The sequence below is a fragment of the Doryrhamphus excisus genome, linkage group LG16 (genome assembly GCF_037039965.1).
Source record: "Doryrhamphus excisus strain RoL-2023G ecotype Guam linkage group LG16, RoL_Dexc_Guam_v1.1, whole genome shotgun sequence".
In the NCBI taxonomy this organism is placed as follows: domain Eukaryota; kingdom Metazoa; phylum Chordata; class Actinopteri; order Syngnathiformes; family Syngnathidae; genus Doryrhamphus; species Doryrhamphus excisus.
Window position 1 is genome coordinate 11,838,279 of NC_136372.1, and position 25,694 is coordinate 11,863,972.

Below are 25,694 nucleotides of genomic sequence, written 5' to 3' on the forward strand. Positions count from 1 at the left end.
TTATTCTCAGATTACACCCATGCACTCAAAGACACATACCCGTGCATCCCTTCATGTATGTGCACGTTCAGAAATCCATTACTCAGCTTGAAGTGTTTGTGCACTTACACACTGAAAACAGACATTAATGGCTTCAAGTGGGAGCATTTCTACGTGGATTAAGATTAGCAATCATATACAAATTGGCGCACACTCAGATTGGCACACATTAGAACCAATCGCTAATGCACACACACACATGCATACACACGTAGACATGGCACGCTGCTTTTTAATCAACCCCTGGAGATTACTCTTCTTAATAAATGTATCTCCGCAACAATTAACATTCAAAATGAACCTTTAACATTAGGTAATCTTACATCAATTCCCGCACATTCATGATTCAGCATTTAAATAATTTATTTTTTGCAAATGAAATAAGTGTTCATCCTCCAGAGCGACTGCTCATTTCCTCCTATGATACTCTGCTGTGCCCAGATGGAGCTGTCAGGAAAGTCAAATGTTTTTACAAGTCTGTGCCAACTCTGGTCGGCCTTCAGAGCTTTCTGTGGCGCAGTAAATTTGCACTCAACTTTGAGTTATTGCGCTACACTTTCTTTTTTCTTTTTGTCCTTGAAACGTATTGAGCTTGTGCTCTCATCTCAGTTGTCATGAAGTGACGGTATCATAAAAGACAACAATTTAGTGAATAACTCATCTCAACCAAAGGCAATTTCAAAAAGCAGGTCCATTTAATAAATACTAAAAGTTTTTCCATGATATTAGAAATAAATAATAACAAATACGAATAAGAAAGCTCAGTTTTGACACTGTCAATGTTAATTATTGTGGTTTGTAGTTGTCATTGCTGTAGAACTGCACGGTATTTATGTAACACTTATTTAGGTATTCATAGTGCTTCCCCATACATTCATCATTGTATGGCGTCCGCCACAAATAAATTAGGACAGCCACAAATAGATTTGGCGCTACCTGTTCACTCTCATAAACACATTATATTAGGACTGTCTGTATATGTAGCTTGTTATTCTAGCTCCTTATCTGTAATTTTACAAGGATAAGGTCAAAATACTGTATTAAAGGGGACCTATTGTGCTTTTTCCACTTTTCTGACCTATAAATGTAGTTACAATGTTGTATTCTCATGGTAAATGATGCCAAAGTTTCAGATAATGAAGTTTATGCATTTGTAAGTGAGGCTTGAAAGAAGTTTGGGATGGCTCAAAACGTTCAGTTTCAGAGGGCGTTGTAAAACTGGAGGTTTGTGATGTCACAGATAGTCGGGCTTCCTTATATGGGCATGCGCCTTTCCCCAAGCTCTGCTTCTGTGTTTACATTGTTAGCAATGGCTCGTGGGAAGCGTTTCTTTGGGTGTAACAATTTATCAGTGTCCTATTTTGTGTTTAGTCATGGAGCAAAACCACTTGTCCGTGTAGCATTATAGAGTGTGCATACAGGGAGCCACCAATCAGTTGGTCTACAAGAATTTTTTCGACACTGGTACTCCCGCAAAAATCATGTAATGACCACATTACACGTTACCAATGTTGTACAAAACTAAACGCTAAAATGCTAAAGCTACTTATCATTGACAGACGTCTTGAAGTAACCTCTTTTCTTGAGAAACTTCAGACTGTCCAATCTCTACATCCACATCCAACACATATGGCTGCATGTTAAAAATGTTAAAAAGATAAATCACCATTTATTTTGAACTCCACATTACATTGGTTTTGGCAGCTAGAATAGGTGCAGATTCTGGAAGATCTAGAAAGCATTCTGTTCTGGTTTTCATTTGTAGCTGCTCGATAGGAGTCCACAATTTGTTGTGGAAAGTTGTGATCTAAGAAAAAAAGATTTAGTAGCATAAAGTTGAAAAATATCAAATGAAAGACTTTTAAATGTAATTATTTAATAAGAAACAAGCAAAACAACAAATAAAGTTGTATATTTTGGCAAAATTCGATGGCAGCAAATGTTCAGTGAATAAATTCAAACCATTATGAGAATAAAGTCATAATTACAAGAAGGTTTTAAAAGGTTAAACTAATTTCTACTTCCCAGTTCCCAGTGTTGATCCTAACAGTTGTCCTACTGCTATGTATTTATTGCCTCATAAAAAAAACACCATGAAAAATTCACTGTTGTATTTTTATACCAAACATTCTGATGATCTTATAAATTTGGTTTTGGTGTATCTAGCTATAAAGTTCCAACAGAAAAACATACGGCAAACAAACACAACCACATCAGATAACCGCACTTTACCCCCCCACATCTAGATCTTGCTTGGTAATTGTTCAAATCATTCCAAACTACATCACCACTTGTTCCAGCATTACTTGAAGGTCAGCCATAGCAAGATCAATACGATTCAATCAATTCACATTAACTAATCAGATCATGAGGTAACTGTTAGTATGCAACATTTACTGATTACTTAAAAGCTCTGAAATATACAGTACATACCGTGTATAGTAACAGTGGTGTGACCTTAAAGGGGAAACATGAACACAAATTTCTTTCCCTTTTATGAGAAAACTAGTTGATATGAGCTAGCTAACAACACCTATTTCGACATCCTCGAAAAGAATCCTCTAACAACGTTGCATGGTTTGATATCCATGCTGTGATCATGCATTAACACTGATGATAACATATTTTGTTGATTTAAAACACTACCAAAAATTCTTTAGCCACGTTTACATGAGGAGTTTTTCCTCTTTCCGAATGGAATCTTTCTGAATGACTTTTCCGAAAACAATGGTATACATGGAAAGGACTATTCCAATCTCCTGCCTACATAATCATAATCAAACAGAATAGTCCATGGGGCATGCGGAGTAAAACGTAAACATCAATATCACGTGATATCGGCTTCCCCGAGTTTTTCTTTCACTTGTTGGAATAACTCCGTATTGCCAGTTTGTCCAGTCTTGAAATTTAGTTTGAATCAAAAACAAACTTGCCGCAGCAGTCTAGTGCCGATTGCTCGCCTCCAACAGGAAAAGATACAATTCAATCTTATATTTTATAATTAAAATGGTGACATGGTTTCTATATATATATATATATATATATATATATACGTATATATATATATATATATATATATATATATATATATATATATATATATATATATTCTTCTATATTATTCTATATATATTATTTTTAAAGAAAAACTGGACTTGTGAATAAAGTATAGAAGGATTTACTTATTTATTTATTTATTTGAGTGGGTACAAGATACCTCAATCGGATTGGAGAAAGGAATATTCCACCCCTGTGAATCCGATTATATGTTCATTCGAATAGGCACTTTTCTTTCAGAATGAGGTGTATACAAATATTTGGGTCCATGTATACATAGCTAATGAGCTAACGATACACATACTTATGCTAGTTCCGTCAACAACAGCAGCATAGATACAGCGACAACACTTACGATGTTACTTACTTAGGATGGCCGTGTCTTCCAGCACAAGACGTGTGCTCCAATCCTCAGGTTAAAAATACTGACATCAAATGAGCATCTTGTTGAATCTTTGTAGCAAAATTGAGAGCTAGATATCCACTCTTCCGTCTGTGAATGACACTGAGACTAGCAATTAGCGCCACGTCGTGTTAGTACGCCAGATTAAAATAGTTACTGATGTTAGCTGCTACAATAATAATATCGCTGTAGTTTGGTTAATATACAAGTCAGTTATGTAAGTTGTTTTAACTGTGTAAGAAAAGTCAGTCAATGGGGTTCAATCACTATGTGACAAAATAACAGCACAGGCAACACAGCAGGTATGAAATTATGAATTTTTTTTGTACCTTTTTGTGGGACTGCTGCACATATGCAGATATTTCCTTGCAAGGTTCAAAGCCAGACCAACTATGTGCAGAAATAGACATGTAGAGCATGTGTGATGCTGCTTTCACCTTAAAAGGTTTGATATGTCACGAAATGGAAAACCGTCATAAAAGTTCTACTGATGCAGTTGATCCAGGTAAAATGTAGCTGCTGATCCAAGATAAATGGCGTTATTGTTCATGCGCGGTTCTCATCTGTCTCCCCAACCAAATATGATCATATGTATGACAAGCTGAGATGAATCTGATGTAACATTTTGAGATTTGAGTTTGGGGTTCTACAAAGCAGCTGTGCAAAAGTTCTAGGACAGGGGTGTCCCTGGGGGTCATTTTTGTTTATTTGATTCAAACATTTTACCTAAATATTTCCATAAATATGTAACATTTTTATGGTATTAAACTTATTTATACAGTTGGACATTTTCAACACATTCAAACACTTTCTATTCTTCATGTGCTAGATGTTGATTATTATGGTTAAAAATACAAGGTTACAAGGATGAATCTCTCTTTCCAGCAACAAAGAGTAGACACCTATTCAACACCAGAGAAATATGTGTGTTTATTCTTAATTTTCCTTAGTTATATCTTCAAAACAGCCTGTGATCTATTTAATTGGAGACCCTACATTGTCCATAGGTATGAATGTGGGTGTGAAAGGTTGTCTATATGTGCCCTGTGATTGGCTAGCAACCAGTCCAGGGTGTACCCCGCCTCTCGTCCAAAGTGAACTGGGATAGGCTCCAGCACCTAGTGAGGATTACACACAGAAATGAATGACTGGAAAAGTTGTGAATATTCATTCATTCATTCATTTCCTACCGCTTATCCTCATGAGGGTCGAGGGGGTGCTGGAGCCAATCCCAGCTTATTATTCTGGTGTTGATTAGTTTGATTTATAATAATAATAAGACAAAGGAGGCTGGCTTTGTAGCAAAACAAGTTATTTACAACAAAAAATACATACATTAAATGCAAAAATGTATGCTTAGTAGTCGCCGTGGGCATCCCCATGTAGTCAAAATGGTACAATCTTCATCACATGAAATTTTCATGTGATTTTCATGGCAATAGAGGAGAAAATGGTTCATTCATTCATTCATTTTCTATCGCTTATCCTCACAAGGGACACGTGGGTGCTGGAGCCTATCCTAGCTGTCTTTGGGCGAGAGGCGGGGTACACCCTGGACTGGTCGCCAGCCAATCACAGGGCACATATAGACAAACAACCATTCACACTCACATTCATACCTATGGACAATTTGGAGATGCCAATTAACCTAGCATGTTTTTGGAATGTGGGAGGAAACCGGAGTACCCGGAGAAAACCCACGCATGCACGGGGAGAACATGCAAACTCCACACAGAGATGGCAGAGGGTGGAATTGAACCCTGGTCTCCTAGCTGTGAAGCCTGTGCGCTAGGGTTATGGAGCTAAATTGAATCTAATAATTGAATCTAGGGGAGTGAATCATGTGTCAAAAATATATATTTTTATGGGCATATCAAATACATGGATGGTTGACCAAAATCTGGGATCAGATGACCTCAGCTCCAAAAAACTACATTTCTGGTTGCCATTTTAAAGAAAAAGGAACCAAATTGCACTGAGCAGTGATTGTCGTTTACTGCTGGACACCCAGAAAGCTGACATAAGATCTTGTTCACAAGAGTTTCCATGAGATCTTGGCAGCAACATACTGCACAAAGGAAAGCATAGATATCCACGTTATGTAGAACAAGAGTATCATATTTTAAACCTAGCCTATACATAAGTCTAAAATGTTAGACCTGTACATTTAAATGAATGTCCAAGCTGTCATGAACAATGTCAACAAAGTCAAAGAAAAATGGCTGTACATGGCTACGAATCGTTAACCGTCAGAAATGCGAATCCGCTTAACAGAAAAGTGCTTTTCCTAAAATAGTTTTTATATGGCGGGAGGAGTACCACAAAGAAGAAGTTGTGTATACAAGCCATTGCTGTATATGGAGCGGGGATTAAAGGATGTGGTTCATTGAGACTTAATGCTCTGAGCCGTGTAGACGTGACCTCTGCTTTGGAGGGTTGAAAGTGGCCTCACCACTTTTGCCTTACAAGGGAATGTACAAGTCAAACACTTATTTCTTAATTTCTCAGACTCTTGTGCTGCTTTAATACCTGACTTGACATATTGTGGTGCTCTGCCAAGTGGATATTTGCTATGTATGTACACGGTCAGGCAAAATGATGTGATACATTTGTAGGTTAAATAAAAGGCAAATAAAGTAAAGAAACAAAAAAGTGTTTTATTTTCAAAAAGTACATATACTGCCATTCTGTTTCATTATGTTTTAAAAATTAAATCAGTTCTGGATGGTTTATTTTGGTTTCAATGCAGTTCCAGTAGCTCTGAAGTTGGTAACCCATAACAAGATGGTGTTTCCAGCTGGTACGGGATCATGTCATGTTTGTTTTGAACGTTTCAAAAATTACTTAATTTTGTTTTGTTTCTAATAACATTAAAACTTTTAAATTAAAAAAATAGTTTAGTATTTAAACTTTTTTTGCATATATTTGTGTAAAATTTTGACTTTTTTTCATTTAAATTTGAATTACATTTTCCAACTATTTCAGCTTTCTGCTTGTAAATGTTTTTGTCATAATATGTTCTTCCCATAATCTTATATGATTTAATATATACGTATATTATTGCATAATATTATTATGTCATATAATATCATATTATTTCCCCCAACCAAATTTTCAAAATTGTATTTTTTTTGTGTTATTTGTTTCCCATATAAAACAAAATAAAATTAAAATGTTAACTTTTTCTAGTTATATTTTGACTTTATTCTCACAAAACTTTTGATTTTTCAAATTTTATTTAATTTGATTTTTTTGTAGTTTTCTTGTTAAACAGCTACTTTCTGCAACTGAAAAAGAAACAAAAAACAATGGCATTATAGAGAAACAAAGCAAAATGGCATTAAATTAAATTAAACACTTTTTGTTTCTTTCCTTTATTTGCCTTTTATTTAACCTACAAATGTGTCAGATCATTTTGCCTGTCCCTGTATATATATAAAGAAATGACTCCCTTTCTGATTCCTTCTCCCGCCCTCTTGACTTCCCATGTCAGGAGATTCCGTTCACTTTTGGGCCAAACTTAATCTCCATAAATGAGGACAGGATACAAAATCCTGCCGCGCTATTTAGTTGACAACACGTACCGCCTAGCTTACCTTGACAAGCACGCATGCAGAGCAGGCCGGGACCTGTTTGTGGAGCTAATTAGCATGGACTCTCTCATGTGCATATATGTGCATGACCGTATGCATGGTTGAGTTATGGTGTGTGGCCCAGTTATGACTGAATAAGGGAGAACACTGCAGGCCTGATGAAGAGGCAGGGGTTAGAGAGGACAGATATAGATAGAAGTGAGAAAAGCAAAGGGAGCCAGGGAGATGGCGGCGACGCTCGGGTTGTTAACCACTAAAGCACCCCCGGTCCCATGTGAGTTTTCTCATTGCGATCATCAGTGTGTGTGTGTGTGTGTGTGTGTGTGTGTTCCATCATTTGAATCCGTGTTTTTTACTCTGCCGCGTCATTACCGTCTGTCATCTTCTCGGGGGAGTCCATGTTTATCCAGCACGGCCTTTGAGCTGTCACTGCAGGAGTCATGCGTTTGTCATCACCATGGCAACCAACAGACGCAATGAATCTTCCTCAATGTCTCTTCACACTCGATCTGTTCGACAAATTAGTCAGACGAATCAAACCGCAAATTTGGAATTGTAAAACCTTCTAGTTGGCCAATATTGGGAAAATCTGTGAAGTAGTGATCGAAAGGACAAGACCGTGGGTGCGAGCAGCTGCAATAACTTTTCTCCATCGGGTGGCTGGGCTCTCCTTAAGAGATAAAAGGGATGGATGGATTATTAAGGGACAAAAAAATCCAAACCTACATGGCCCTGTGTGTAAACGTGATTGCCCCCTAAACTTAATAACCGGTTAGGCCCCTTTAACAGCAACAACTGCAATCAAATGTTCGCGCTAACTTGCAACAAGTCTCTTACAGCACTGTGAAGAAATTTTGAAGCCCACTCATCTTTGCAGAATTGTTGTCATTCAGCTACATCGAACCACCTTTTTAAGGTCATGCCACAGCATCTCAATAGGATTCAGGTCAGGACTTTGACTAGGCCACTCCAAAGTCTTCATTTGGTTTTATTCAGCCATTCAGAGGTGGACTTGCTGGTGTGTTTTGGATCATTGTCCTGCTAAAGAACCCAAGTTGGTTTCAGCTTGAGGTCAATTCATTCATTCATTTGTTATTTGTTATTTGTTACCTGTTTGTGAAACAGGTTATTTATAACAAAAAATACATACATTAAATGCAAAAACGTATGCTTGGTAGTCACTGTGGGCACCCCCATGTAGTCAAAATGGTACAATCTTCATCACATGACATTTTCATGTGATTCCACGGCAAGATTGGTTGTTAAATCAAACTCCTTCATTTAAGTGTGTGAGACATATTTAGGGCTTAAACCTGGATTGTGACATGAGTGAACAACGGCAATTGAGGAGAAAAGGGTTCATTCATTCATTCATTCATTTTCTAACGCTTATCCTCACAAGGGTCGCAGGGGGTGCTGGAGCCTATCTCAGCTGTCTTTGCGCGAGAGGCAGGGTACACCCTGGACTGGTCGCCAGCCAATCACAGGGCACATATAGACAAACAACCATTCACACTCACATTCATACCTATGGACAATTTGGAGTCACCAATTAACCTAGCATGTTTTTGGAATGTGGGAGGAAACCGGAGTACCCGGAGAAAACCCACACATGCACGGGGAGAACATACAAAGTCCACACAGAGATGGCCGAGGGTGGAATTGAACTCGCGTCTCCTTGCTGTGAGGCCTGCATGCTAACCACTTGTCCGCCTTGCAGCCCCTTCAGGATAATAATGTAGTAAATTTAGTAAAGTCACATGTGTACCATTCCAGAAGTGAATCTGCAAGTTGTTATAATGTGTTTTTGTGGTCACAGTGTTTTTTTTCCAGTGTAGCTGTCCATTGATTTTCTAATGCTTATCCTGTTCAGGGTCATGGTTAAGCTGGAGTCTATCCCACCCTGGACTAGTCGGCAGTCAATAACAGAGCAGTGTTTCTCATACAGTCAATGAATAAGCATACAAGCCTAATCTCCGCCAGATAATAAGAGGAAGGATCAGTGTGTTGCCAACTTAGCAACCATTTAAATACACTTTGAAAAAAATAAAAGACTCTTGAAGACGATAAAAACCAGAGAGGCTCTCAAAATGGTGAGATGTCTCTTGGGGTTTAACTGGTTTAGAGTGGCAAAGGTATAGATGTGTGTGTTCAAGTTACATAACACCGCAACGTCAGAGAAAGTTATGTGTAGGTTTCACTGCAGGCCACCACCACCGCCATAAATAGAATTACAGTCTCGTGGGAAGCACTGGAGCATTCCCACCTTATATGCCGTTTACAATGTGCATGTTTCTAGACTCAACCCGCAGAAAACCAATGCAAGTTTATAGAGAAATGATCTGCAGTGATTTAGTTGGTAAGAAAAATGGCTTTACTTTGTGCGGCCCAATTATGACCATAAAGTTTGTTGTCGGGGGAAATGAGATGCTGTTCAATGCATCAACAGTAACTTATTGCCAGTTGGAGAGTCATTAATCACTGCATTAATTATCCACTGGACCCATTTGCTTAATTAAATCTATGTGGTGACTTTTTTGGCTATGCTATGTGTTAACATCAACAACAAGAGGTGTATTTTTGGCCTTTTTAACAAGTGATTGGTACAAATACAAATAGACGGTGTAGACATTGAAAGGGTGAAGGAAAATACATTTCTGGGGATCACAATAGATGAAAATATGAGCTGGAAACCTCATATTACAAATATACAACATAAGGTGGCCAGAAATAATTCAATATTGAACAAAGCAAAATTTGTTCTCAATCAGAAATCACTCCACACTCTTTATTGCTCTCTGGTTCTACCATATCTTACTTATTGTGTGGAAATATGGGGTAATAACTATAAAAGCAATCTTCACTCGATAAATGTACTGCAAAAAAGGGTAGTAAGGATAATTCATAATGCCGCCTACAGACAACACACTAACTCCTTATTTCTAAAATCACAAATACTTAAACTTGCTGATATAGTTAATCTTCAAACAGCTAAAATAATGCATAAGGCTAAAAATAACCAATTACCTAAAAATGCCATCTAATACTTCTCTACAAGAGAGGAGAAATATGATATCAGAGAAGAACTAAATTTGAAACACTTATATGCTAGGACTACGTTAAAAAGCCATAGCATTTCAGTATGTGGAATCAAACTATGGAATGGATTGAGTAAGACCCTCAAACAATGCACAACGATGAGCCAATTCAAGAAACAATACAAGCAGTTGATGTTTGCTAAATACAAGGATGAAGAGTCTTGAACCAGTCATGATGTGCTATATATATCACTATATTGACACTTACTATGGTACCCATTATGTCACTGTATGGTCATATCACCTCGTACTTTGGTACGTGACAAAAAACAAAATATATATATTTTTTAACTTAAACTATATTCAGAAAGCAGGAAGTGAACAAATGAACAGTGAACAGTTCACTGAAATGAACAGTGAACAGTTACTGATTGTAAAAGTACCAGATGGAGGGGTAGGATTTAATAAGCTTTGCTTCTTCCTACTCCTTTTGGACATGTGGAACTGTGAACTGATTATGTGATGCACTCAATTGTAATCTGATGCATGTTCAAATGAAATAAAACCATTACCATTTCCATATTATAGTAGATGTTGCTCAACACTGTCTAAATCACATCATGACCTTCACCGTGAGGTCACAGAACCAAAGTCACCTTATGGATAAGACTCATTTCATTTATGTAAATTCATGTAATAACCTAAAGTGTTCTGTGACTTCATTTGGTTTGTAGCTTTACCAATAGATTGTAAAAACAAAGCTAATGTACACTGCAAATTTTCTTTGCCAGATGAAACGGCGCCTCTGTCTTTGAGGTGTGCAGCTGTGCACCAGCTGTCTTGTCTGGGGAGTTTTCCGATGACATATTTGGAAGATAGCTGGATCCTATACACCAAGCGTAGTTATCCCTGTCTATCTGTCATAAAGCCCCTCTGGTGAGGAGACAGTTTATGGGCATTGGAAGCAAAAACTAGTGTGTCACACAGCCAACGCTATGCCACCCTTCTGGCATAGGAGCTAGGATTTGATGATTGTAGCATCTCACAAATGATCACTGCGTTCATTTTATATTAGATTCAATTGCTTTTTTTCCAGATGGCAGTTCTGAGCCAACTCACTCCATTTACTGCACCTTGGGCACTTTGAACATTAAATATAGTCGTGTGATTGTAACAGTTCAAATCAGGTTGAGGAGTATGCAAATGAGCAAGGTTTTGTTACATTTGATGATTTTTAAGGATAATGTAGACGTCATTTTACACTTTATACAGTGATATCTCACTATATTGATGAACCAGTGCCCATCCAGTTGGGGTTGCTTTCTCTGGTTTCTGATTGGCTTCTGAATGTGTTTTTTGATGTGGTGCGTTATCAGTCCCTACAGCACAACCGCAATACAAACTCAGGACCTGTCATGCACACGGACTCATCCATTGGTCCAGAATTGTCCCGCAGCTCTACGCTTCACGTAATGTGTCAGTTTTCTGTCCTTGTGTGTCAGCATTGTGATTTATTGGTTAGAATTCCAGGGTATACCGATTCTCCTACCCTACCTAAGCTTGTGTGTTATAGAAAATTAATGAACGGCTGGACCTTGGAGAAGCAGGGTGATGTCAAGAATATTGTGCAGGATCTGCCACCCACACAGAACAAAAATCTATTTTGCCCTTAGAAACATCACTACTCAACTTAGTACTGCATCACCAGTCAGGTTATTCCAGTGGAGAATAGACATGCTATATTTAAAGGTTATTACGAAGGAATTAAACAAAGTGTTACAAAGGTACCTTTATGGGATTATTTAAACATGAAACAGTTTCCCCCCCTTTTAAATCTCCACAGGGAACATATACAGATGTGTCAGACAGTAGTGTCAGTTTCCCAATTTTCAAATTTGGCCATCGCCATCCAATCAATAAAAACAGTCTAGTTATAATTGTGTGTACTATTCAGTATAAATGGCACATAAGACGACAGTACTTTGAAAATCATCAAGCAGCAACAGAGCTCTGTTGCGCAGCACTGAAACAATTCCCACTTGACAAAATAAGACAGTCCTCTCCACACAGTGTGCCTAAAAATAGCCACGAAAAGCAAAAATCAACACTAAAGGCCTTGGTTGCAGAGTCATCTTGTGTATGTGAAATTAAGTTTGAAACGTATGTCACTGGGATGTCATTGTTTCCTGTCTGTTTGCAGTAATCAAGGTCTAATATCAGTGTGGACGAAAGGATGAAAATGATTAATAAACGTAACACTAAGTTTGTCATAAGCAGAAATAGAACTTATTTAATTCTACCCCTTGTTCATATCTATCACTAGTAATTCATTAATTTTCTAATTAAAAAGAAAAGACCTTTTGTAGACAGCAGAATTCATGGTTCTAATAATCACAACCCAGGTCCTGAAGCAGCAAAACAGCCTCGAAACATCACACTACCACCACCATATTTTACTGTTGTTATGATGTTATTTTCCTGAAATTAGTCGCTACTTCAATTACAAAAGTTAAATCTTTTTCTCATATTTTCCCAAAGGTTCCTGGGGATCATCAAGATGTTTTCTGGCAAAATTGAGGCAAGCCTGAATGTTGTTTTTGTTCAGCAGTGGTTTTGGTCTTGGAACTCTGCCATGCAGGCTGTTTTTGTCCAGTGTCTTTCTTATGGTGGAGTCATGAACACCGACCTTAACTGAGGCAATTGAGGTCGGTAGTTCTTTGGATGTTGTTGTGGGGTCTTTTGTGACCTCTTGGTCAATTCTGGTTGGCTGGCCATTCCTCGGAAGTTTCACCACTGATCCATGTTTTCGCCATTTGTGGTTAATGGCCTTTTCCGGACAGATATATGACAAGTACTTACTTTATTGGTGGGGCGGTGATGGGTGGGGTAAATTATTCACACTGGGCCATGTAGGTTTGGATTTTTTTCCTCCCTTAATAATTTTGTGTTCAGTTGTGTTGTCATTGACTAATATTTAAATTTGTTTGATGGTCTGAGGAGGATAAGTACCGTGAGATAAATAAGGATAAAATAAAATGGATAAATAAGCAATGATAGATAAATCTAATAGATATAATACATTACAAAAGATGAAATAAAATGGACAGATGAATAAGATAAAAATGATAAACATACGTAAAATAAAAAATTGCATAGAAAATATGAATACACTCTTAATAGAAAGAAAATAAGCTAGAATATATAAATGCAAACTGGCAATGATGGCAGAGATGCGAGTTATTTTTAAAGTCCAGCCAAAAATCTGTCATACAGTATGCTGCCTAACGTAAGATCTGACAGTGAAAGAGTCTCACGTTCCCCAGATAGGTCCTCCTATTGGCTGCAGCATGGCTGTAGTGAAATGAAAGCAGAGCCTCCAGCTACAACATGCTTTTCAGAGAAGACTACAGTGTGCGGACATAAAGGCTGCAGGAAACAGGGCACACATGCACAGATTCAAGCTTTGGAGTAGGTCTGTTTGGAGCCATATGCCTGTGAATGCAGCATGTCTCAATAAAATATGATGTTTGGTTGTTAATCTTTAATAGTTCTGTCCTTCAGAATTAACCCACATGAACACACATTTAGGGCACTATGAGGAATGCCTTTTGTCTTCACCACTGCCTTAATATTATGTTTTTGTCTCCTCTTCTTTTATCTATTATTAATAAATGACCTTCCTGCCACTTCACCTCCTTTTTCTTTCTGTGTTGTTTTGACTATTTGCTTCAATCCACATGTGCAGTGCGGTGACACAGTGATTAGCATGTTTGCCTCACATCTTTACTTTGTCCCACATCCCCAAAACATGCATGTTACATTAATTGGAGACTCTACATTATTAATGGGTGTGAATGTGAGTGTGAATGAATGCCTGTAAATACTGTATGTGCACTGTGATTAGTCCATTCCAGTCAGCTGGGATAGGCTCCAGCTCATCTGTGACCCTAATGAGGATAAAGTAGTACGGAAAATGATGCTGCTACTAGTAACTACAACAATGGTGAATAATAAGCAACTACTTCAACTCTAAACATGTAGCTTTTGCAACTTTTAACAAAACAAGTGCCGCAAGGCATGCTGGGAAGCCACAAACACTCCCAGTGCAATACTTGATGCAGCCCATCCTCCTCCAATGCCGCCCGTCAGTGTGTGTGTGTGCAGAATGATACAAAACAGCACTGTTAGACAAAAATGGGTAGACTGTTACATCCCCTTGGAAATTATGGCTATATCCGTGTTTGGCAACTTAATGACTGAAACCATCACGATAGGTAATATTTTCTGAACGTTAATTAATCAATTTAATACTGCTTTTATTCATTTTACTTGCCATCTCTTTATCAGGCCCTAAAGACAAAGTGAGTATTTTTTTCCACCATGTTTTGTTGAAGTCGCCTTGCATGCTGTTATCTGCCAGTAGTTAAGTACTGCCATCTGCTGGTCACTTAATAAAATGCATAAATGCAGTATTCGTTTTATGAAAGTGGCTTTATAATTAAAAGTGGCTTATTTATATATAATAAAAAAACTACCGTAAGCATTGTGGGGGTAGCACCAAAGCGACGTGGTCATGTTTCATTTCAAATACGTACCTGACATTATACGGTAGTTACACAGTCTATTCCAAATCTCGTACTTTCACGCTTGTGTGCGCGAATTTTGACAGTGTAGAATTTATCACTGTTCGTGCGTACTTATATTTATAGTCCTCTTCTCTTCTTTTTAAAAGTACTGTTTTGTAGACACTCGAGTAATCTGCAAAGATGACGACGATTGATGGTTGTTAGTGTCCATCACTGCACTAACACTCACTATTGGGGGCGTGTTGAGTGCAACATCCGGGTACTGGCGGCTCACTGCAGTTTTCCGTGCTCTACAGTGATGTGAACTCACTTATGCACTCAAACGTGTACGTGTGGAAGCACGTGATTTGGAACACGTTACTTAGCACTTTAGGGTTCTGAAATTATTGACTTAAAAGTTTAGCGTATAGAGATACTAATAGTCTACTTATTATTAAAATACTTCATATATTTTAAAGACATACATTTACATATTTTTTACAGAATGCGATGACGTACAGATGCTATTCAATAGGTATTTCATATTGAATATCGAATAAAACAATTACAGCAACAAATCTAGACCCAAAAAGAACTTCTCCCCCAAATCTCGCAGCACCGGGCGAATTAGCGCACTTTCTCGCGGGGCTTTTCTCGCCGCACACCAGCTTGTCACCAAAGATGGCGATTTGCTGAGTGCTCATGGATACACACATTTCGCGACTAGCTGTTATCCCGCCCGCAACGTCAACTTTAAAAACAAATTAACCGCTCGCCGAGCCAACACTTCGTCTTTGGAAAGAACACCCAAAAACAACGCCGGCCAACGCCACCATGCAGATCACACTAAAAACACTGCAGCAGCAGACCATTCAAATTGAGATAGACCCCGAACAAACGGTGAGTAGCCTTAGCAAGCTAACTTGCTAACTTTAGCGACACTGCTCGCTGTGTTAATAACGATGTGACCGTGTGTAATACCACTTGTTTTGCCGTATTTTCCATTCAGTTGCACATTTGGGAAGTTTCATGGATATCCCCCGCACTTTGTGAATTCCGAGTTTGGTAAACCCGCATGCGACGGGGTTGGAAACAAGGCGAAACCTGACTTGTTAGCTATAGCCGCCTAGCTTGTTGATTACCCAATAAAAAGTCCCCCCAACGTGATACTTGACGTTTAGACTACGTTTTGTTAATGTGTAATGTTTGATGTTCTGCACGTGTGTCTGGCGTGTTAAATCCACTGCAGTGGTTTGTGGAATAGCATACATGTTACATCTATGCTAACGCTAATGACACTGCTAATTGCCATTGGCCATGTTGGGGTAGCAACATTAGAAAGTAGCAGGCTAAATCGGTTAGCATGGTCACTGCCCCGATATGCAGCCTAGACAGGCCAAACGTGTGTGAACATGAGGCTGTATAAAGTTACTTGCACCCCCTTCGCACACATGTTACATGTATTTTCTAGTAAGTGAATTCTTACTAATCACTAATCCTCGATGAACTTGCAATGAAGACTAAAGATTGCAGCAAGTGTTTAGGTTGATTGATCATGTTGAGGACAGTTCACAGTGTTGAGGACAGTCCTCTCTGTGTATAACAGACTAGGACCGTTGTGAGACATAGCCAGGGTTCATATGTTACACATAGCTTAGCTGTGCATTCCCAAGGATTAGAAATGTCTACGTTCCTGCATGTCATCGGTTATGGAGCTGTATGTTTGTGTCTTTTGTCAGGTGAAAGCCTTAAAAGAGAAGATCGAAGCAGAGAGGGGGAAAGACAACTTTCCTGTATCAGGACAGAAACTGATATATGCAGGAAAGATTCTTCAAGATGACACGCCAATTAAGGAGTATAAAATTGATGAAAAGAATTTTGTTGTAGTGATGGTGTCCAAGGTGAGTTCATTTATTATATATACTTTAGGGACTTTATTAGATTCACCTGCACAATAACATTTTTAAAAAGGATGTTTTACATTTTATTTTTCTAAATATTTTGGGCCATCCATATGTTTGTGAAATTTGAAAAAAATATTTAAACCTTGTGGCCTATCCTCGAATACACACCAATCCTGCAAAGTCTTGGGATTTTGCTGAATTCAGTCCCTTTTAAATTACAAAAAATATAATTAATCTATAAACCGTATTGACATATATTACTATAGCTATATTATAGATATGTAAAACTATCTTCACTGCCCTCTGTTCATCTTACGCCATGTTTCTTTACAGTATAATAAATGATGTAGCCCCGCAACACAAATATGCATCCTACCCTGTCGTCTTATGTTGTTGTACGGTCGGTAAACTACTTTGGAATGTGCAGCAGACGTGAATCACGGTGTAATGGTAAATATGTTTTGATTTAGAAACTGTACTATATTACGGTTTATTGATAACCTTGTACCTTTTAAAGAAGACTCACTGAAGTGCAGAGGGAGAGTATTGCTTGTGCTTCGGAGGAACGTCGCTTCTCACAAAAACTACACTGCTCACTTTGCTTAATACAGCAGTATTTCCCACAGGACTGGGATCTATCTGTGGCATTAACAGCAGCACATGAAGCTATTGCCGTATGGGTGTTGGTTTAATGTGTGTGCGGGCAAAAAAAACATTTTTACTCGACTCCCTGTAAGTGTGCGCTGATTTTAAAGATATAGTACAGCTAACAATCTACACAGGTAAGTCCCATCATAATGTGTTTATGAGCAAGGGGGCCGATTCTGGAAAAAGGTATTTGTGGTGGACTGCCATAAACAACAGTGTGCTGATTTTAAAGATAACGTACACATCCTTGTACATCTATCACTATAGTGGTGTACAGATGCATTATAATACACCACCAGTTTGTTGGATCTCATATTGTGCACAGGTGAACCTAATGTGGCCAATGAGTGTAAGAAGCCATTATGCACATGAGAACAGAACAAATTAAATATTAAGTTGCTAATCACACAGTTGACTATATTTTACTTTGTTTTAAATCAAAGGCTAAGCCTGCAGCCGCTGCTGCGGCACCTCCTGCTTCAGAAGCACCAAAACCCCCTGCCCAGGATGCTGGTTCAACGTCAACATCTGTCCCAGCCTCAACCCCAGCATCGGCCCCAGCCTCGACTCCTGCAGCTGTCCTCACGCCCCCTGAGGAGACCAAGGAGGAGCCAAGTGCTACAGCAACAGAAACCCCACAACCAGCCAGGTAGATGCCACAAGAATAGTAAACAACATTTTGGGTCAAGTAGTGTCAGTTTGACATTTAACAAATATATAACCTGCGTTTTAATGATGTTGAAGTGCATTTTTTGGTCATGCTAATTATAGTGATTTTTCTAACTACGCATTCCACTGCTATGATTGCATTGTTTTTGTTATTGAATGTGTGTTGTTATTGTGGCAAGATATAGGTCAGTGTGAGATTCAGATGGTATGATAACCTTGGGAAAACACCTCAAAAATGTGATATTGAAATATATTTATTGAAAAGATAAAAAGCATTATTGTTGAACAAAAATAAAATGTAGTTCATGCACTCTACGGTGGCTGAGCCTGCAACAATGTCACAAGACTATAAATATCTTATTACTTAAAAAAAAAAAAAAGCTAAATGCAATCACTCTGGGACCAAAGTTCACAACATAAACAATATATATTTTTTAAACTTCTAATGTTACGTCATTTCATTGTGTATTTGTAGATTTGTATTAACTTGCTTGTCACCAAGTTTCACTTCTGTTACCGGGTCATGTGATTTGCTAAGTAGTTGCTTTTTGTTCAGTGAGTAGTTTACACCACTTATCCTCTGCTTCAATCTCGTTCTGAATCACATCTCCACATTTGATGACCCTCGACGTGAGTAATATGTTGACCTTTGGATTCTGCCACCACGCCAAAGCAACTCATGTTACACGTAAATTTAATGACTACAAATAATTATGAAAACAAAGGCACATCATGTACATAAATCAATTAGGAAATTGATACAATACAATATCAATACAAGGTTTATTACTGAACCAAATGGAACATATGAACTGGGGATGTCCTTATCCACATTATTTTTTCATAGTCTTGCCAATCCAGTCCTTTTTAATTTATTTCTTTTTAATAAGCACCTAGCATGTTTGTGTGTAACCCTTTGTTATGAATGTGATCACCCCAATGTCATGGCGGAAGCCAATATTATCCGATCTTCAGCGGCTCGGAAACCAATCCCAATCCTGAAGATCAGGTCGGGGCATCCCTAATATGAGATTTTGCACCGAGTGAAAATGTGCAGCAGAACTAACATTATTAAACATAAATTCTGTGCATTTATGGCCCTTTTAAATAAGGAAACGAGGACGGGGATGCTACCCAGACACAGGGATTGCTACAGACTAACAGTACGAGCCACAGGTCGTGTATTGTGTATTGAAAGGCATTTATCTGCATATGCTTTGCATGGAAATTGACCGATTACTGTAAATGACACTTTCTCTTCATAAGGAGCGTATCACATTTCCCTTTTTGTCCATGCTCCTTTTTTATTTTGGAATTGTTTAGATGTTTTATTGAAGTGTTTAATTATCTTTCTCCCTTTTGTGTTGTGTAGTTCCAGTGCAGGGGGCCAGGGTCTGGATGCCTCTTCTGCATTGGGTATGTCATCACTCAATCACAGAGAACTCACAAATCAGCAGTGCACGTTTTCAGTTCACTAAAAGTCACAACTTTATTTATCAAAGTACATTACTATGGGTTAACATGAACATTTGACATACATTCGTAAGATTGGGATTCATGTTTCCAGGTCTTCAAACATTGTACTGTTAGTGTATCACCACGGTTATGCTGTACATCCTTCCACACAAATGTAACAGAATCAGTTACTATTCCTGCACATGACGATCGTATGCTTCACCATCTCAACTGGGGTTTATTCTGTGTCCTTGTTTAGTTGCAATAGTGCCTTTGGTGATGTCTGATTGGTCGGCCTGAAACTCTAGAGGCATTTCCTCAATATTCCACCAGTACATTATATGTTGGCTTTTGTTTTTGTTTCGTTCTGCCATTGTAGCTTGATGACGTCACTATGGTAGCAAATGCACATAGCCTGGCTAATGTAGCCTGTTTTTTTTTTTTTGGTAATTTTTTTTAGATCCAAAACAAATGGAAAAGATAAGTTAGCTTGTTTTTTTTGGTAATTTTTTTAATATAAAAAAAAAATGGCAAAGATAAGTATCAAAACACGTGACTTATGTATTTTATGTCAAATGCTGCTGCTTTACAGGCCACAGAGCAATAAATCATACCTATATTTAAACTGTAACAAAAGCTGCCTCTATTGTGCAGACCTTAGGAAGAGGAATTCTTCCCCGGCCAACTTGTAGATTATGTGCATGCCTTTATGTCATACTGCTATTTAAGGCAACTGTGTATGTTTGACTCTGTGAAATTCACCAAGGAATATAAATATACTCTGAAGTCCTATCTGCTGTTGCTCATGTTAACACTTTTTAAATGAAATAGCTAGTGAAAGTACCATGTAAGCAACCGTGGTTATACTTATCACAGAAGGTACAACTGAAATATCCTGCTGCATCGATATCGAATATCGGATGTTTTTGTTTTCAGTGACTGGAGCAGAGTATGAAGCAATGTTGACAGAGATCATGTCTATGGGTTACGAGCGAGAGAGAGTGGTTGCAGCACTACGGGCCAGCTTCAACAACCCTCACAGAGCAGTGGAGTACCTTCTCACGGTGAGTCTCTTTCTTGCTCTCTGACTCCCACACTTAACTGTACGTCTGTGTATTACCTCCACTCAGGCGCTATCCTTGCCGTAACACGTAACTCACTTTAATTTTGCTGAAACTTACCGACTGCTGATTACTAAAGCACGGAAAAGAGTAGAAACAAACTTCTTTTTCTGATGAAAGATGAGTCTTATCATTCTTTTGTTGTATACCATGTCTATATAATCCAAGAACATAGGGGTGTGTATTGGCAAGAATCTGGCGATACGATACGTATCACGATACTGGGCTCATGATATGATATATCACGATACTGTTAACGAGGCGATATTTTTTTGTTTTTCTTGTAGTTAGATTATTTCCTTGAAAAACTGAATTCCACCAGCAATATGCACTTACTAAACATATTTGTATTCGATTAGAAGAGTATGTTATTCTGTATCACAAACTTTCCTCTGTAAAAACTTAGTTGTAGCATTTGGATAAATAAAGCTTTAACATCCAGCTTTAAATTTACAAAAAAAAACCCATAAAAAACAAATAAATTAAATTATGTCTCAAGATCCTGCTCAAATGTTCACATTCTTTTAGCTGTGAAAAAATGCAGAGTATACAGTCCCTGACTTATCCACCATCAGAACAGTATTTTTGTGGAATAAAGTAACTAACATCAGTAAAAAGTCCTTTTAGGATGCTTGAAAATAACCATTATTTAACAAAATAGTGATATCAGTTTGAAAAACAAAATACTTTCAATATCACAGTACTACTTTTGTAGTATACAAAAGGACCTTTGCATTGCTTGCTAGCGGCAGGTCCCTCATGGTGTCTCGCAGATTTGTCGTGTTTCCCGAATACTTTATTTGGGTACGACACATTTTACAAACGGCATGGGTTTTGTCAATTTGTGCACACCCTACTTTGTGTTGAAATCCAAAATGTGTCCACACTTCAGCCTTGTACGCCGCAGGGGTCGCTGTTATGTGCTTGCATTCTGCCATGTTGAACTGTGTTTGTTTGTGAGGACGTTTCACTCGTCAATCTCGTTCAACTCAACGTCCTTGCCTAATTGACTACGTAAGTGCTGCCACCTAGCGATCGGAGGTTTCAATTAAAATCAGAAATGAACCTTTGCCGTGTCTGCACTTGAATAAATACCATATACCGTCTATGATAAATTCCTAAAAATATCGATATTATACTTTTTAATATCAATACAGTATCGCGATATATCGCTGAAACGGTATTTTCTTCCACACCTACAAGAAGACAATATTCTGTGTGCCTTTAAGTAATCATCAAAAATGGCAGGTACAGAGAGGCTGGGATTGAATGAGTTAATAGGGATGCACAGTCACGTCCGACCCGACCCTGATAGCTAAATCTGCAGACACCAATAAAGTTCTGTTTGCTTTAATAGGCAACCACAACAAAAACAAAAATATCTGCAAACAGCCGCAGTGCATGTGTGGAGACGGCTACATTTACTGACATGGGCAGTGAATGAGTTAATAGTACAGTTGAATTTGACCATACAGTGGTTTTCCTAGGTTTACGGCTTTGGTGCACAAGCACACATGTGCATACGTGCAACTGTAATGTGATCGCTCCTCTCAAGTTACATTTGAGGTCCGTGCTTGTGTGCATGCTTTTTGGCTTTTGGAGCCAGGCGAGAATAAAAAATGGGCTCTACTGGAACCTTGACAAGCTAGCCTGAACCAACTCAGAAAGGGTCTGTAGTGTCTGTTTATTTCTTCCGATTTGATGAATTTTAAATTATAATTTGAAACCCAACCAGCAGTTTTTTTTGCTTTTCAGTGTTTGTGTGGCAGAATTTAATGCTTCTTATAAAAGTTTCTTCAGTCATCCTAAATGTTCCGTGTTGGATTGACAGTCAGGTTGTGTTATGTATTTCCAGGGTCTCCCAAGCAGTCCGATCCAGGAGACAAATCCCCCGGCGCACACTCCAGCATCTGGACCCACAGAAGCCCCGTCTCTAGCAGAAGGTGAACATCCGCTTGTCATGTTCCTCCCGAGATAGTTGAACTCCTCCACCTGCGGCAGGACGTCATTCCCATCCTGGGGGGTTGAAGGCACAGCTGAGAATAATGGCCTTAGATTCGGAGGCGTGGAATCTCATCGCAGATATGTCACACTCCGCTGTGAACCTCTGCTAAATGCAGAAGGTCAGAGCTTGATGAAGCCATCAGGACCACGTAGTCTGCAAATAGCACACATTAGATCCGATTTAGACTTTAGGTTGTATCTACTCCTCTGAATATTCCTTCCACCTTGAGACTTAGATGATAGTTTGATGGTGGATGACTTTATACGGTGGCTTGTTGGTACCTGGAAGTTGCAACATGGCCATTGAAGTCTCCCAGTAGAAAGACATAGTTCCCAGTGGGGATGCTCCCCAGTACCCTCCTGGGGAGGATCTCTAGATGGCTGTGTATCCTGAGCTGCCGTTTGGCGCGTACGCACAAACTGTCAGGACCCCTTCTCCACCTGGAAGTAAACCACTCCGTCCATCAGGGATGAATCCAAAATGTAGGCATGTATTAATGTGTAGAACAAGTTCTAGCCCCTCTTGAGGCATTTGGGGTCTAGATCCTGAACTGTGGAACCTGCTGCACAAGTTCAGGCTCGTTTATTTTGTGCATTGTGGATTCATGAATGATGTAGCAACATAATTGTCCTCATTTGCATGATTGGTCATTACGCACTTGCAAAAGGTTAGAAAAAATGAGCAAACAAATTACCTTTCATTTACTGTGATTTAAGGGATGACTATGGGAAACACTGGGAATTAACTTTTTTTTAGCAATATAATTTTTTCTAACGGTTGTCATTTTTGTGCCTTACCAGGAGAGAACCCACTGGCTTTCCTGCGGACTCAGTCCCAGTTTCTTCACATGAGACAGGCCATACAGCAGAACCCAACTCTGCTTCCCACCCTCCTGCAGCAGCTCGGAAGCGAGAACCCTCAACTTTTGCAGGTAACATAGTCTCGCTCTCTCTCACACACGCACACACCCTTAATGCAAACTCACTGTGCTCTAAGTCAGCGCTAAATACAAGGATGAAGAGTCCTGAACCAGTCATGATGTGCTATATATATCACTATATTGACACTTACTATGGTACCCATTATGTCACTGTATGGTCATATCACCTCGTACTTTGGTACGTGACAAAAATAAAATTAAAATGAAGGAATAGTAGTCCCCAGTCGTCCCACAAAATCTATTTTTGGATTCTTGTTTATGTGACAAAAAACTGTATTAGGAAAGCAGGAAGTGAACAAATGTAACAGTTACTGATAGCTAACTGATAAGCTTTGCTTCTTCCTACTCCTTTTGGACATGTGGAACTGTGAACTGATTATGTGATGCATTCAATTGTAATCTGATGCATGTTCAAATGAAATCAAACCATTACCATTTTATAGATCAGAGGTTACATTACTCTCCTGTTTACGCTACTCACCCCCCCACTTTCTACAGCAAATCAGTCAGCACCAGGAGCTGTTCATCCAGATGTTGAACGAGCCAGTGGGCGAAGGCGGCGAGGCACCAGAGGTCGGAGATATTGGGGCTGCGGGCGAGGAGGGCGCTCCTGTCAACTACATCCAAGTCACACCTCAGGAGAAGGAAGCCATCGAAAGGGTGCGTTTGTGTGTTGTGGTTCTACATTGTTAAATGTGTATTTCCCGTCCCTATTAAATCCATCTTTCTCTCTCTCTCAGCTAAAAGCGCTTGGCTTCCCCGAGGCGTTGGTCATCCAGGCTTACTTTGCCTGCGAGAAGAACGAGAACCTGGCCGCCAACTTTCTCCTCAACCAGGGCCTGGAGGACGACTGAAGAGCCGAAGACCACCGCCTTCCTGCTCCCCCCCTCCCACCCCTCCCCCCTTCAAAGACTGCACCCCCCTCCCCCCAATTTACTGTTCAGCCACCAACCTCAGCGCCACCCAGCAAGGAGGGGGAGAGCCGGAAGGGGGAGGGGGTGGGATGGGATGGGGTCAGTTCATGACGTTAAGAAAACACGGAGGTTATGTGCAGGAAGGTCAGACTTTACATCGATAAGTTAGCTCATGGAACGTCGCAGTGGAAAGAGTGTGGACAAATTTTAAAATCCACGTGAATTCCAATGGAATGTGTGGGCTTTGTTTAGGGGACATCCACAATTTGATTTTAGATGCGCTTTGAACACTAAAGGGGGGCTGAAGTTGCTGCGCTAAGTGTGTGCTTGTGTGCGTGCGTGTGTGTGTGTGCGTGTATGCGCGCACGTGTACACATCTGCGTGCCTGTGCAGATGTGATACTGTTACGCTGAAAAAAAAAACAAAGTAATCAGTTTGCATTGTCTAAGTTTGTTAATGCTGTAGCTCAGCACATACGTCTCTTGTGCAACATGATCCGTGTGTATGCGGCACGTGTCTAACATTGCGACACAATCTGGTCATGCTGTTTGGGGTGGGCGGGATGAACTGACAAGACTTGGTCTTCCCTTGTATGTCACCTTTGTTTGTCCACACTGGCCAGGAAACGTACCAGCCAATCAGAATCCTTTTTCTGTATCTTTACCGTCACTTAAACTTGTTAGCTCTGCTCGTTAGCTTCTGATGCTAATACATACCGGCCCGGAAAAGCCTGTTGTGCAAATCACAAACATTACATTTGTTGAAAAGTTTAGCGTTTTCTGCTTCTAAGATTTCCAAAATAAAACTGTAAAAATCATCTGGTCAAAAAACTTCCAAGTAGTTTCATTGTGTCAATATATTTTCAAAACGGGATTTAAAATAGTTTCATTTATTTGTGGCGGCCCGCTACGAAAAAATGCGGACCTCCACAAATATGTGGCACTACATAAACACATTATAATGGGACTTTCTGTCAATGTAGCTAGTACAGTACATGACATCGCGAAAACACACCTCATACATACCCAAGAAGAGCCCTTTAGATTGTTAGTAGCGACAAAGCTAGCCACCTTTTGTGGTCCTACTGCAGACTAACAAAGCACATGTCAATATCCCCCGTACATTTAAAAAATAAAAGGGACAATAATTGTATTTAACAGTAATTGTTTGCTTTTGGTGTTTTTGCTCGCTTTGTGTCTCCTGCAATGTCCATAAAAATTCCATGCACGTACGTCATGGGCAATTATGCAAAGTAGACAAACGTAAGGTGCAAAGAACATGCAGCTGCATTGCAATAAGTTATACTATGTACTTTTATTTCAGGTGTTGCCATTCAAAAACTA

At 39.1% G+C, this 25,694-nt stretch overlaps 1 protein-coding gene across 1 annotated transcript; it reads left to right on the forward strand.

Annotated features, from left to right (window-relative positions):
* Positions 1-15,336: 15,336 nt before the first annotated feature.
* LOC131103360 (UV excision repair protein RAD23 homolog A) lies at positions 15,337-25,694 on the forward strand. The gene is made up of 9 exons (XM_058049565.2): positions 15,337-15,595; positions 16,435-16,596; positions 17,691-17,896; positions 19,289-19,332; positions 20,308-20,435; positions 22,348-22,435; positions 23,298-23,428; positions 23,936-24,097; positions 24,178-25,694. Exons 1-9 carry the CDS (start codon positions 15,530-15,532, stop codon positions 24,289-24,291), a joined length of 1,101 nt encoding a protein of 366 aa, XP_057905548.1. The 5' UTR covers positions 15,337-15,529; the 3' UTR covers positions 24,292-25,694.

Excerpts from the sequence above, each read along its gene's own strand:
- LOC131103360 (XM_058049565.2), top strand. The coding sequence starts at position 15,530 with ATGCAGATCACACTAAAAACACTGCAGCAGCAGACCATTCAAATTGAG. Across the intron at positions 16,597-17,690 it reads TTGTAGTGATGGTGTCCAAG|GCTAAGCCTGCAGCCGCTGC; the intron begins GTGAGTTCATTT and ends TTTAAATCAAAG. Across the intron at positions 24,098-24,177 it reads AGAAGGAAGCCATCGAAAGG|CTAAAAGCGCTTGGCTTCCC; the intron begins GTGCGTTTGTGT and ends TCTCTCTCTCAG.